At 39.6% G+C, this 13,623-nt stretch overlaps 1 protein-coding gene across 2 annotated transcripts in view; it reads right to left on the reverse strand.

Moving 5' to 3' along the window:
* Nucleotides 1–2,954: 2,954 nt before the first annotated feature.
* Nucleotides 2,955–13,623, reverse strand: part of LOC103177263 (lysine-specific demethylase 3B) — a 67,365-nt gene continuing 56,696 nt past the window's right edge. For both annotated transcript variants that reach the window (XM_007891345.2, XM_007891344.2), the window contains exons 21-27: nt 13,472–13,602; nt 12,755–12,874; nt 9,847–9,870; nt 8,174–8,313; nt 7,559–7,735; nt 6,944–7,078; nt 2,955–6,265 (exon numbers count right to left, since the gene is read on the reverse strand). In XM_007891345.2, the coding sequence (XP_007889536.2) occupies nt 6,185–6,265; nt 6,944–7,078; nt 7,559–7,735; nt 8,174–8,313; nt 9,847–9,870; nt 12,755–12,874; nt 13,472–13,602 (808 nt within the window). In that variant the 3' untranslated portion in view covers nt 2,955–6,184. The remainder of the gene's footprint in view (nt 6,266–6,943; nt 7,079–7,558; nt 7,736–8,173; nt 8,314–9,846; nt 9,871–12,754; nt 12,875–13,471; nt 13,603–13,623) is intronic.

Consider the following 13,623-nt stretch of genomic DNA (forward strand, 5'->3'; position numbering starts at 1 on the left):
ACCTCAAGCACATCTGTAATCTTGGGATTCCAAGTTCAATCCTTTCTAATAGACTGGCACTCTCTGGTATTGGGTATTGCCAGGTTTCTTAGCTTGTACTTTGGGCTGAGTCACAGGAGAGTGGTGATCTCTTTGTATACATTGCCTCTCTTAATTTTTGGCATCCCACCTACACATGGAAATCCCAGAGATAGATTGTTGGAATGGAATGCGCACTCCCTCTGGAGGGACGCACCCTGCTTGTCTAACTCTGGAAAGTATTAGGTGCAAGTTGGCAAGCACTAAGTTTAGGAGTGTGTGTTGGTGTACTGCTGGAGTCTAACCAGCTAAAACCGAATAGCTTGCCATTGATATTGCTGTCCAGCAAGCTTTCCCACTGATTGTCCAGCTAGGACTACTCTACCCATAAAGGTTTTGGCATGCAGGGTTATCAGGAGCTGAGTGGGATGACTCCCTGCCCCCAGTGATTGGTCTGCCCTTCCAGGTCCTGGTAATGAGCAGTAGTGTGTCAGCAGCAGTGCTCTGGAATACTGTGGACCTGCCTGGCTCAGGAACCGGACTACCAAGACTGCCACAGAGGCTGGCTCGATTCCGACATTCCCTTACCAGACATGTCACCTTGGAAACAGTTCAGCTCCGAGGAGGCCCTGCTTACCTCTCCTTCCCGCCCCACCATCCCACCGCAGATAGTCACTAGTTCGTTTGTTTGACATCTGACAAGCATAGCTTTGAGCCTCACCAGGGGGATGGTAGTTACAAGGAACTCCCTGCGGCTTCCCAATGGGCAAAACATCTCAGCATGAAATGCATGAGAGCATTACCACCGACTGCCTGTCCGCAGCTCAGGCACACATCCCTTCCCATTGAGCAATGGCTCCACTAATTGGAGGTGCCTAGTTTAAGCACAGCTGCTTGCCTCTCTGCAGGCCAATCAAGGTGGATTCCAGGCGCGGGACGTACAAACGTGTGTTCACGAACTCTGACTCCAGGTAATACCTTCCAGTAGCTGTCACCCCAAGATATGAGTTTCCTCATCAGCTATCTGGCGGGCCTCAGTGTGGCGGGAGGACCTTTATAGGACAGCTTGTGACTTGTTAGCCGCCTTGATGTTCTCGAGGTCCAAGTCCAATGTCACGTACCAAGCTTCCTCAGCACCAGCTGCTCAATCCAGGTCCTCATGCAAGGGGCCTTGGTAAATAGACATGTCCACTGTGAAGCCTCCATTGTGCTTAGCGACAGAGCAGTGTAGGACAGAGACCTCCTTCCCTGTAGCTGCTTCCCATATTTGCCACAAATCCACTTCACTGCTTGATCCTGGACTTTGCCTCTTCATTACACAGCTGCTTTAGTCAGGGTGACTGACTGATTGATAAGATTTCTACAGATGGCCTTTTTTTTAAAAAAAAGCCCAGGTGTCTAACCTTTAGCCTAGACTAAGAAGATTCAGAATCCCAACATGGGGCTTGAACCCACAACTTTTTGACTCAAGAGGCAAGAATGCTCCCAACTGAGCTAAGCACACGTCAGGAAGGTCTCGAAGCGCTTCACAGGATCTACTGTAAAGTGTAGCGACTGAATATTATAAGAATAATCCTCACCTTTGATATAGCATCTTATGTTGTGGGCACTTACTTCTCAAAGCACTTTACAGAATATATAAAGTGAATTCTTTACATTTTAAATGTATATTTTGCAGGAGAAATGCAGCAGCCACATGAGCACAGCAGTGTCCCACAGTCATGGATTGAGTGACCAAATTATTTATTAAGAGATTATTAACCCCTGAAAGCGATCAGGTTCCTAATTGCTAGGTAAACAAAGGCATGTGGAGGAAGGAAGCTTGTCTAAGGTTTCACCCTGCCCAGGAATTGAACCCAGATCCTCTCACTTGCCAAGCGAGCGCACTAACCACTATGCTGCAGAACTCCATAAACCAGACTGGGGGGTGGGGAGGAAGAGAGAGAGAGAGAGAGAGCAATTGAGTGAGAGAGGGTCAAAGTTTTAGTGCTTTTATTATAGGTTTCAGTAAAGTGCAATTAATTGTATATCTTTTATCAAAAAGGATTTTATGACTTTCAATGATTCAGCTGGCATTTGGCCTGCTGACACTTTGGGTTTTGAAGCTTTCACTCCCTTTCCTGTAAAATTCCCATCTACTTTCTCTCTTGCAAGCTGTACTGTGAAGGTCAACAGCAAGTCAGAACGCTCTCTCGTCTCCCTTTGCTCATGTCTGCCTGCAGCCAGTTCCTTAGTTGTACTGTCAGACGTTAACAGGAAGCAAAGGGTGACCATCTTCCAACAGAGAGGGAGACAGTTCCTACCAAGACACACATCTCTTTAAGTCAGAACAACAAGACACCCACCTCCACCCATGACCCTCTTACTCAGAGTGGAGTATCATCTTTCAAAATAGACACTCATTGATATGTGCTACTCCCCCAGCTGAGACTGTTCTCCAGGAAGTTAATCCCTAGTGGATAAATGCACTCACACAGACACTTCCCGAGGGGCAACAGATGTCACCCGAGTAAGCTATCAGTCTTCACTGCCATTGGATAACTCCTTCTGTTTAAATCCTCATTTATTTAGAAAACAAAAGCTCATTTGAATCTCTCAAACTGCTCCCCTACAGCTCCCAAACCACAGCTCTGGTGCTTTTGGCACTAATGGCAAGGTGGGAGATGCAAGTATATGATATATAATTGGAAGAGCAACAGAACTGTAATATAAACAAATAGCAAATGCAAATCACCAGTAATTATGAAATATTTTCAGTTGCGATGCCTGTGGAGCTACAGCAAAATAGATGCAAGATTACAGAGGTTAATTGATTTCAAATCTACTGTCTTTGTTGGAGAAGGATTTGAACCAAAGTTGTGAAGAAATTTTGCCCAATTTACTGCATCATCTAGTTCCCCCGCTCAGCAAGTCATAAAAATAAATCAACTCAGACAGAGTTTTCCTTAAATTTTAATAAGAATAGTGAAACCTAAATCAGCCCTTCACAAATGCTTGCAGTAAAATGAAGACAAAGTATTCTACATTATATGACAGTATTTTTTTCTTCATTTTTATCCTTTTATTATTAAAGAGTCACAACAGCATACATATCAACAAAAAACATCTGATTTACGAATGGTACTATGGTACCTGCCCAAACAACAACAAAAACACACTTCTAGAGACGGTTTTGTTTCCAAATACCTAACATCTCAGAAGCAGACGGTTTGAAAAAAAATCTTTTAAAAAAAATGGTAATGGTGCCAAATTTGTAATGAATATCAATACTGGAAGTCTGTCATATGCTTCAACAGTCTTTCAGATAATGTTGGCAGCTTGTGTTCACACGAAATCTGAAGTTAAATTTAACGGCTGCAACGAGGGACAAGGTGAGTTTCCCCTCAAATCAATATCAAAAGTATATATGAATATAGTTTTAAAAAAATAATCTTAATGCAGTAACTTGGAAGATGAGACAAGCCTCTAGTTTCATGTTGCTAGTATACGTTCATAGTTGGTTACTTTTAAATAAAGGCTTACCACAGTGTAAGATTTGCTGTAAAATGGAACAATTTTACACTGAGCACAACAGGGCCCCAGAATTACTTTTCACCAACGGAGTGGATGGAATATTGAGGGACGGGATCAGGGAACAGACATCACTTTCAGCATGTTAAGGAAACTGCATTCTTTTTGTTGGCCTTTAGAGGCTGTCTGGCAAAAAANCGTTTTAAAAACTCACGGTTCCACATCATTCTGTCAATTTATTCCACCATCTGGGTTGGGATTCCCACACAGAAACAGTTCTTTACCTTTGTCCCACTTACAAAGACAAACCTAGGATCGAAGAATGCTTACACCAAGGATTGAAAATTCAGGAGGGGGGAGCAAAGAATTTTAATGGTTAGGGTCAGGATTCAAACAAATTAAAAGCCTCAAGACAAAATTGTCAGATTAACTCTAGTGACAAGAAAGGAGCCCTTGTAGCCAACATTGGATACCGAGCGTCATGACATGAAATGAACAGCAAATTTGTAGATAAACAGAATGATTTCACCCCATTTCAGTGTATTTATTATTCAAGCAACTGGATTTAATTCTTCCAGAGTACCATGTGGAACTCAACAATCTCCCCTCGTGCTGGGCACTTGAATACCGCGAAAACCAAACCCAAGTTACTTTGCAATCGGCTCGCCCTGGCTCTCACTTTCCTGTCTTTACTACACAACATTTCAAACTACCAACGTTAATAAAAAAAATTGCTTCGGATTTATTAAACACCAGAGCATCACAACTGTGAAAAATGCAAGCTCACCCTGGGAGCTAACGAATCCTGCAATCTAGTCTTTAAATTGCTTAAAGAACTAAAACTCACTACACCCACTGATAGAACTGTCAATACTGCGGTATGAGTGCCTCTTGAATCACAGAAATTATTAACGTTTGCTCAGCATAAGCCTCCTTAAAACTTTAGGATTGGAAAATTATCTTAAGACTACCCTGCAGCAGTTGAGCAAAATACTGAAAGCCCGAGGAGGAATGGAATGCCAATGATCAGTCCAACCAACTCCTAAAAAATACTTGCACCTCACCCTTACACTTCAGCATAGGGGTGGATAAAGGTGGTTGCCAAAAGACTAAGAACTGTTATATGCCCTCAATTTTGTACATTATTCCTTAAATTCTCTCGGTTGTAGTTCAGAAAATGCTTTGAAATTAAGATGCAAAACTACAGCTTTTTGCTCAGTACGTCTTGATTAGTCGTAATGAATCTCGACTTCGCAATGAAAGATTCTAGGGTTGTATGTAGTAATGTTGGGGGTCTCACAACAGATTTCAACCATTCAGGACTGTACTTTTCACATTTAATACTAATACTGTGTCTTTATCTACATTGACACAACAGACTCCATTTTAGCACTTGAGGTTTTGCCTTGCGTCAAACTCCGCATGAGATAATCTTTCATCACTGCTCAATTTCCAACGTACTGTCGCACTATACAATTGACCCTAGGTATTAACCCAGAGCACAGGAGCAAAGGGAATCACATCACACCCTTGTGCTCATGCTCAAAGCCTCCAATTATCTAGCAGCCAGACACACGAGGTGTTGTCACCAGTTGGTTGCATGCTTTGTGAAAGTAGAATGAGGAGAATTAACATTTCTATCTAGTTTACAGGCAGACTACACAAGCTGGAAATGGGAAGCCTGCATTAGAGGGTAAATAACATTCTGGAGAAAGTTGCTTCTTTTACAGCGGTATATTTAAAAATGTTAAGCTGGGACAAAGACCAATTCGTCAACAAGAAAACCTCCAAAAATTAACTTTTCATTGCTGGAAACCTTCATGTACAGAGATCAACATCCCTCAGCCATCTTTATTTGCGGATGGTACAGGGACTGCGGAACTGTTCCAAATTTTGAGCTGAAACGCTATCAATATCTTGTCACCTGGATGGCTAGCTGGATCTCGATTTCGATTCAGCCATTTGTCACGCAGTATGTTAGTGAGATCCTATACCGAAATCAGCCTGAATCTCAAAAATCTGGAATGTTGAAAATGCCTTTTAAAAAAATAATCTTCGAAAATGCTTAGACACAGTGGGGTCATGTTTGCAGTCAATGGAAAGCAAAATCTCAAAAGGCCATTTGTCCCACTTACCAGCAGTCAAAGACTGCAAGTCTTCACCATTAGAAATGGGACTGGGAGACATTTTTGTCTTCATCCAGCTGTTCGACAGGATTAGTGCTACATGGACTACAAATCTATGCCTATATTCTAATGTGAGCCAACAAAAAGACTTGCTTCTTATTCTAGGAATAGACTGCAGTATATAAACATGGGCTTTGCTACTTCTACAGGATAGCTCACTATCCTAGCGCTTTGAATGAATATGAAAAATTAAGGGAAGAGGGACTTACCAATTTTTTAAAAAATATAATCACTAACTCAGTGTGAAACTAACTAGATGTGGCACTCTCCCAAATCCTCTGCTTCTACAATGTGCTGTACAACACAGCAAAAACAGTTTCAAATTCTACATTCCACTGTGATACTGCAGCACTGAACTCTTATCAAACGGCTCAGTTATCTCCCATCGAAGCAGCCTCTGGGTTTTTAATCACATGTACTTATGTTACAGAACAGTTCCTCCACATCTCAGATCTCCTATACAGACGCCTTTATGACTTTCCCAGTTTGGGTTCTTCAGCCTTCAGCGTTCCGACCGCATCTTTCACAGCGTGGTAAATAATGTTCTTCACCTGAGGACAGAAATGACATGGCAACACATAGAATCCCATCAATAATCTACAATGTACATTTTATTATTTAAGCTCTCACATAGTGTAAAAGCAGAGTGATGGCGAAGCTAATTTACTACCTCGGACAGCCTGATGTATCAGCTGGCCCGTATAGAGGGCCCTTAGGATTTTTCCAGGGTGTGGAGAGAAAGTCATTGTTCTTTGTGTGATAGGAAGTTATTTGCCAGTGCTCAGAGAACCCAGAATAATAATATACCAATCCAACAGAAATGAGGCACTAATATCGGTGCCATGAAAAGTCAATTCAAATAATATCATAGGCAAAGCACTAGAGATAGTCTCCTATTTGTAGATAGTGACCAAACCATGACACCAGCTTTGGATTTGGGAGGAAGGGAAAGAGAAAAGACAACTGAACCAACTGAAAGAAAAAACTAATACATTTGACGTTAAAACAGTCTCATCGGAATGAGTTTCATTCACTCATTCCACTGAAAGACTTAAAGTATAGGCTTTCTGTTATGTTTCCAACACTGTTTTTCCAAGCAACAGCAATGAAATCCTACATTATTTCAGAATGATTTGTGGGAAATTGCAGAAAATAAGGAACCGGAGCTCTAAGTAGGAATATCATTCGCACAATTTGATTTGCAAATAGAGATATCTAGAGCATTGTACCTGCAATTTATCTTCATGGTTGGTGTGAGTATTTGAGAGGTGCCGAAATTCCTGAGTAAGGCGGAAGCAATGTTTGACGTGTTCTGGAGAAACAAAGTCTTCCGCTACTTTGATACAGCTGTACAGATTGTGAACCTGAAAAACAAAGAATGTTACAGCACACTTATAGCCCTCTTAGTTTGATCCTTTATCTCAGAGTAAAGCATGAAAGATCAGGGTAAAGCATAGCACCATTAACAGTTATATGTATCCAGATCACCAGAGCAATGAAAAACTGTACACTTTCTGATTCCAAAATATGTGAGTCAAAAAGTTACAAACTTTAACATAGCCAATTGATAATGTTAATCTCTCGGTAATTGAATAGAGAGAGGGAGAGATGACAATCAGTAAGAGTGTCAGAGCCACTGAGAAAGAGATACACATAGTTTATTCATTTCAACTAGGTTCCAACACAACTATTTTGAATAACACTCACTCACTCCATTGTACTCAATCCTACAACCCATTTTGCTACAAACTACAGAAATTGTGTGACACAAGATGCCAATGAGATTACCTTAAGAGTAGGGCTGGCTCATTTCCCTTCAAATATAAGAAGCAGCACTCCCTTACCTGGTGTGGTGCTCCTGCTGGGATGAACACTGCATCTCCCAGGAACTGTACAATGGCCCAGCCCTGCACGCTATACTCCTCATACAGACGTTTCCTCAGGGTCTGGTCCAGATACCAGCTCTGGTCATGAATTGGGTCATGGTCTGGCGGGTTATCTTGACCTTGCTCTTCGGACACCTAAGAAAGAAGTCACATAAAATCAAACCTATATACATTAATGATTTTATTTCTGTATTAATTTTCATTTTAAATTAAAATAACCAACCTCTACATAATTCTGTCAGTGGTCAATACTAATCCTTGCATTGGATAACATAATAACATAACGTTATTATGTCATCGAGATGGCCTCAAAATGCTTCATGGGATTTACTCTAAAGTACAGTAACCATGAGCACCAGTGGCAGCTAATTTTGCACACAGCAATGTCCCGCAGATAATAATAATAATCCTTGCATTTGATTAGCACCTTATCACGTCGTTGAGATGGCTCAAAGCGCTTCACAAAATATACTGCAGAGTGAATTGATTGTATATTTGTGGGTCAAACACGGCAGCCAATTGTGTTTTTCTTTCCAGATAGCTATGAAGTGAAAACCAGTGAAATCCATTTACCTTTCTAAGCAGCTCTCGGATCTTCTCAGCATCCTTCGCTGCATAGATGTGCCAGAGTGCACCAGGCTTTTCTTTACTTTTGTGAATTCTTTTTTTTGTCACGTCATCTACATCACCTTCTTCAATGGTCTTCATCACCTCTGATTGCACAACACAATAAAACGGAATCACAATACACCATAAAGTAACAAGCGGCTGACAAATAAGGAGGCTAATATAGAAAGAGTATTCAGCTTGCGTAATATTGTCTACCCTTTCTTGGATATGTACACTTTCAACTAACAGTAAAGGCTGTTTTTTTATTGTTAGAACAGGAAAAGTTCTACAATTTCAACCTATATACAGTAATCCAGTTTGCTGAAAGAGACTATCAGAAAGCCCAACTCGAAAACAACCTTGATGTCAAAACATACCAGGAAGCTAAGAATTGGTTCAGCTGCTTTACATTTTATCTCCAATATTTTAGCTTTTCAGACTCATCACTGTTTAGTGTTTGCGATCCTGGGATTTCGGGAGCACTGTTACCATACAGGAATCCCGGGATCCTGTATGGTAATGGTGCTCCCAAAATCCTGGGATTGCAACCTCTATCCTAGTCGTTATATGCAACATACGTAATACTGACAAAGTTCCACCAAACAGCCGCTAACTGGTTAGAAGATGACACTGAAGACAAGCTAAACCATGAAAGTCAGAGTATTCATATAGTAATATAATGAACAGTATCACAGGCCTTTCTTATTCTCTTCAAATAATTACTCACAAAATGTAAATATATTGGATTATAGCAAAATACAGTAATAAAATATAATGTAGTAACAGTATAGAGATTTTTTTTTGAAAATCAGCAAGTTTTCCTCCCATTGGATATGAACTGTCAAATTCTCCAACTGAGAACAGTAGGAATGTCACTTACAGTAGTTACAAAGCTCAATTAATACTGCAATCAATATCAGGCATTTGAACCTGAGGGCTTTCATGAAGCAACTGATAACGGTTGGACGAGTGAACATAATTCTGTTCCTCTTAAAGCTTTAGTGTTGAGAACAGTCTTGGAAAATGAGATATTGTAATGGTTTTACAAAGACAAGCTTAAATAAATGGCAGAAAAGTTGTATCTTTTGGAATGATTAAATACAGCACCCTTACAGAAAGTGTGTAAAATCCATTGCAAAGAAACACAAGACATGAATTAAAACATTTCTAATCAGGTTGCCAATATTCTCACAAAGCCCTGTACTCGGGTCCTGACCCAACTGTCCAGCGCCTTGGGACGTCCTCCTGATGTGAAAGGCACTCTATAAATGGAATCTTGTTATTGTTGTACAGCAGAAATATTATCAAATTTATAGAGGGATTCAACAGAGATGTTATTGTATTCACAAAGTAGACAGCGAGTGACCATTCTCACATCCAAAGAGGGAAAAGAAGCTCATGACATTCTCACATCCAGAGGGAAAAATGGCTAAATACATTGAAGCATTATTTGTTTGTGCAGATTCAGAGGAAGGTTATTGCAAGATTTAAGACCATTTTGGGAGCACAAAGGATATTTATAATTTAATTTCTACCATGTGCCACCACCTGATCTCATCATGACTCCTGAGCAGTAATGAGGTAAGAGCTAAAGTAAGCAATGGCATGCCTCAAAAGCAATATGAAAATGCACAGACCTGTTACTCCACTGACATCTGTATCTGTGAATGAAGAAAATCATCATATAACTAAAAACAAATGGCTTTGGTTATCCAGAGTGATTTGACAAAGAATTAGTGCAACAATAAAAATAAACACTCTGCTCGAAGTGAATATCCATTTAAATCCAGTTATGATTCACTCTTTCCCACCCTCTCATTCACTCTATGGACACCATTCTGAGGGTGCATATTAGACAAGTGTATAACTTTCCAATCTATACACTTACTGTGGCCCCCAGTTTTGCTCATCAAATGCTCATATGGACACATAAGGCTTAAATCTGAAGGACTGCTAAGCCGGCAGCTATAAAGGTACCATTAAAAATCTAAATCAGTACTCTTTCTTCCTCCTCCCCACCAATTACAACATTCTTTTATGTATTCATATTGTGTGGATGCGTTTATAGGAAATAGTCAACTTGGTTGTAAACACACCGGGGTGAGTTTTTTTTAAAAAAAAAACCTAATCTTTTACTGCAGTGCTACAATAGAACTCCAATCCCAGTACAGCACATGGCCATGGCTATCCATCACCATTAAGCTACAAATCTTGTCCCATTCTCCATCACCATAGTATGCTCTACCTGTGGATGGGAAAACAATCAGTGTCATACAGACAAGGGGTCCTTGCCTGACCACCATGCTGCTTCTATTAGGCAACGTAAATTGCTACTGGATATGAAGTCATTTTCACATTGTACTCTCAAAGAAGTATAAATCATTGAAGAAAAATATTCTCCTGCAATGATACAAAAATTGCTTCATAAAATAGCACTGTCACAACTGTGAGCGGTAAGACAAACGCAATGATATAAATGAATACATATAGTAATGAATATTAAAGCAGGATCTTTTCTTCCATAGTACCACGTCACTGAGCAGTGAAAGTATAACAATTTCCCTGAGCTAGATGTTAATGCTGCTTTATTAAGCAGCTGTCACTGCTGGGAAAAATATTTGATTTGAGGAAAGCACTACGATCAATGAGATGGTGCTTTGGAGAATGGCTTTTGATGAGGGCTGGTGGCACTACGGCTTTTGTTTTAAGGATTCTGATAAAGAATGTACAACACACTTATTTTGTCTTCTTTGAAGTCAAATTGTATAGGACTTCTGATTTCCTGTCCAAATCTTAAAGACTGAACAACTCACACAAATTCCTCTAGCTTAAACGAAACTACCAAGTCCAGGACCCCACATTTGTGAGATTGTTTTGCAAATTCCTTTGTAAGTACAGTGAAACATGATTCTGAAAGTTAACCTTACTGCTTAATGCCATAACAAGATACGATCTTTCCAAACAGCATTTCCTATTCATTTCTACTCAAGGTTTTTACATCCAACTGTACTGATTATTCTGCATTAAAGTATTGCAGACATCCATGTCTAATCAAACAGCAGAAAAACATCCAAACCTTTGACAGCCTAGTGATAGCTTGTTTCATGAACATCTAATCTTTTATTTCATTTGGTTTTGAAGCATTTCCTGAACCCACATTCTCAAGTCTATTTTATCAAGATTAGAAGATTATACAACCAACTCAAAAAATTCCCAACTGCCCTGCATTGAGGATCAGTACAATTCTCCTCCCACCCAAATTGTAGAAAGCCCAAAGAAAGAATACTATATGCAGTAAACCTTGTAGTAAAATCACAAATCTTTGCAAATTTCAACTGTTTGGAGTTTGAAAAGGAGATTACCTCCAATTGCGACCTCCAAATGTTTTTTTTTGAAAGCAGATGATTTACCAGCGATTCTCTTTCTCATTTTCTGTCAGTTCAATTTGTACTTTTTTTTAAAATAAACATTTTGAGCACAAAATTTCTTTGTGAGAATGTTGTCGAGGACAAGACAGCAACAAAACAGTCAAGTACTCAGCCATTTTATGAGGGTCCAACTAGCATATTGCTGAAGTACTCATTTCTGTCACCAGGGGTCCTCAGGGAGCTATATATGTTGTTCCTAATCACATTGAAACATGTCAACACATATTATGGGTGATTTTGAGCGTTTTTATATACAAACATGGCAGCCATTTGCACCAATAAGGTTCCTTAAACAACCAATTGATAAATGAACAATTAATCTGGAGGAGTGTTTAACAGGACACAAGGAGAAACTCCTTTTCAAATAGGATCATGAAATACTTTTAATTTCCCCATGAGGTCAAACAGACAGGACCTTGATTTAACATCTCACCTACAAGGCTGGAACCTTGGATAATGCAGCACACCCCCAGAATGGATTTCAATCCACAATTATGCAATCCATAAATGGGGGTGCCACCTAGTGGACCAAGCTAACATGCTTAGGTATCAGAAATGTTGCTACAGCATGTTCCCCTTTTCCCACACAAACCCCATAGCTTTCAAGCTATTTTACGCAGCCTGATTCCCCCCATTCTCTGAAATATGCAATAATTTCTGCTCGTACTTCCATCAGTTATTTCAATATATAATTGCATATTGACCAAAGGGTCTTTCAAACCACTTATGTTCATCTTGAATTTTTACTGGAAAGGAAGTTATTTTTCAATGTTATGGTTACCATACATAGTACAAAATACCTCACTTGTGGTGGGAGTCACAGTAGTTATTTCACAAGCATGTGAAAGACCACCCATAATTTACAAATGTCATCTGTCCACTCATCACACAAGTGAGAGAACCCAATCACATCACTATGACACAAATATATGCTGTTTATTCTGTGGGCCAGCATCACCTCTCATGCAAGACTTCAGTAAACCCATTGAAGTGATGATTGTGATTTTGCATATGTGAAACAGTCCTTGGTTCAGTGAAACCACCGTTCACATTCATAGAATAAAGGAAGATATTGCCACCAGCGGGAAAACTAACATGTACAATCAGTACGGTTTACCATCTTCATGATTGTTTTCTCCTATTGGTACGCCAACGTAAACCATCACGTTAACTGCATCAGACACATCTAGATGGAGATTGGTTGTTCCAACTTTTCGATCTTCTGTTGTAATCAAACCTGAAGAAAGACAATAAAGCTGCAATTGTATCTCAAAAAAAGTTTAATAATGACATCCAGCAAACCTTTGCCTTTTTTTGGTCGGTCAGGTATCTGACACATGCGGAAATCCATCACCATGCTTACAAGTATCCAAACCAAATTTGCCAAACTGTTTTTCCTTAGGTTAAGAGACCCAAGTATATTTATTAATTCACTCTAACTGAACCATTCTAAGCAAAGCTAAATTAAACACCATTTATAGTAAATATTTCCAATAATTGGTGTCAGGAATATAGAATATTAAATTTTATCCTGAATTGCTGTCTTTAGAAGGGAACAGGTGGGTGACATTGTGCTGATAATATGAAAAAATGATGCAAGCAGTAGGTTCTGCTTGTATCAGCAACATGTATATAAGTGCAAGGCTGAGATCAGCAATTGTACATTCTAGGAATAAACGGAAACACTTTTGATTCACTGAAACGTCAATCTTGGATCCACGTTTGTATGTAATGCACAAACACCACAGTTTTAAAGCAAACTTCAAATGAACAGGAGTCACATTTGACATGCCTGTGCCAAGACAGATTTTTTGAAGAAACTTTAGATACTTACCATAGGCATTGTACATCTTTGGTCCCAGATCAGGACGTACAAAGTAGTTTGGTAGCCTTGAGGCCAGATTTAACCTCCCATTTCTTTTTGTGTATTCAGGTAGGGGGAGATTGTTCATCAAGTCATCAAACCTGGAAAACAGAAAATACCAA

Source organism: Callorhinchus milii, unplaced genomic scaffold, assembly GCF_018977255.1.
Source record: "Callorhinchus milii isolate IMCB2004 unplaced genomic scaffold, IMCB_Cmil_1.0 Scaffold13, whole genome shotgun sequence".
Taxonomy (NCBI): domain Eukaryota; kingdom Metazoa; phylum Chordata; class Chondrichthyes; order Chimaeriformes; family Callorhinchidae; genus Callorhinchus; species Callorhinchus milii.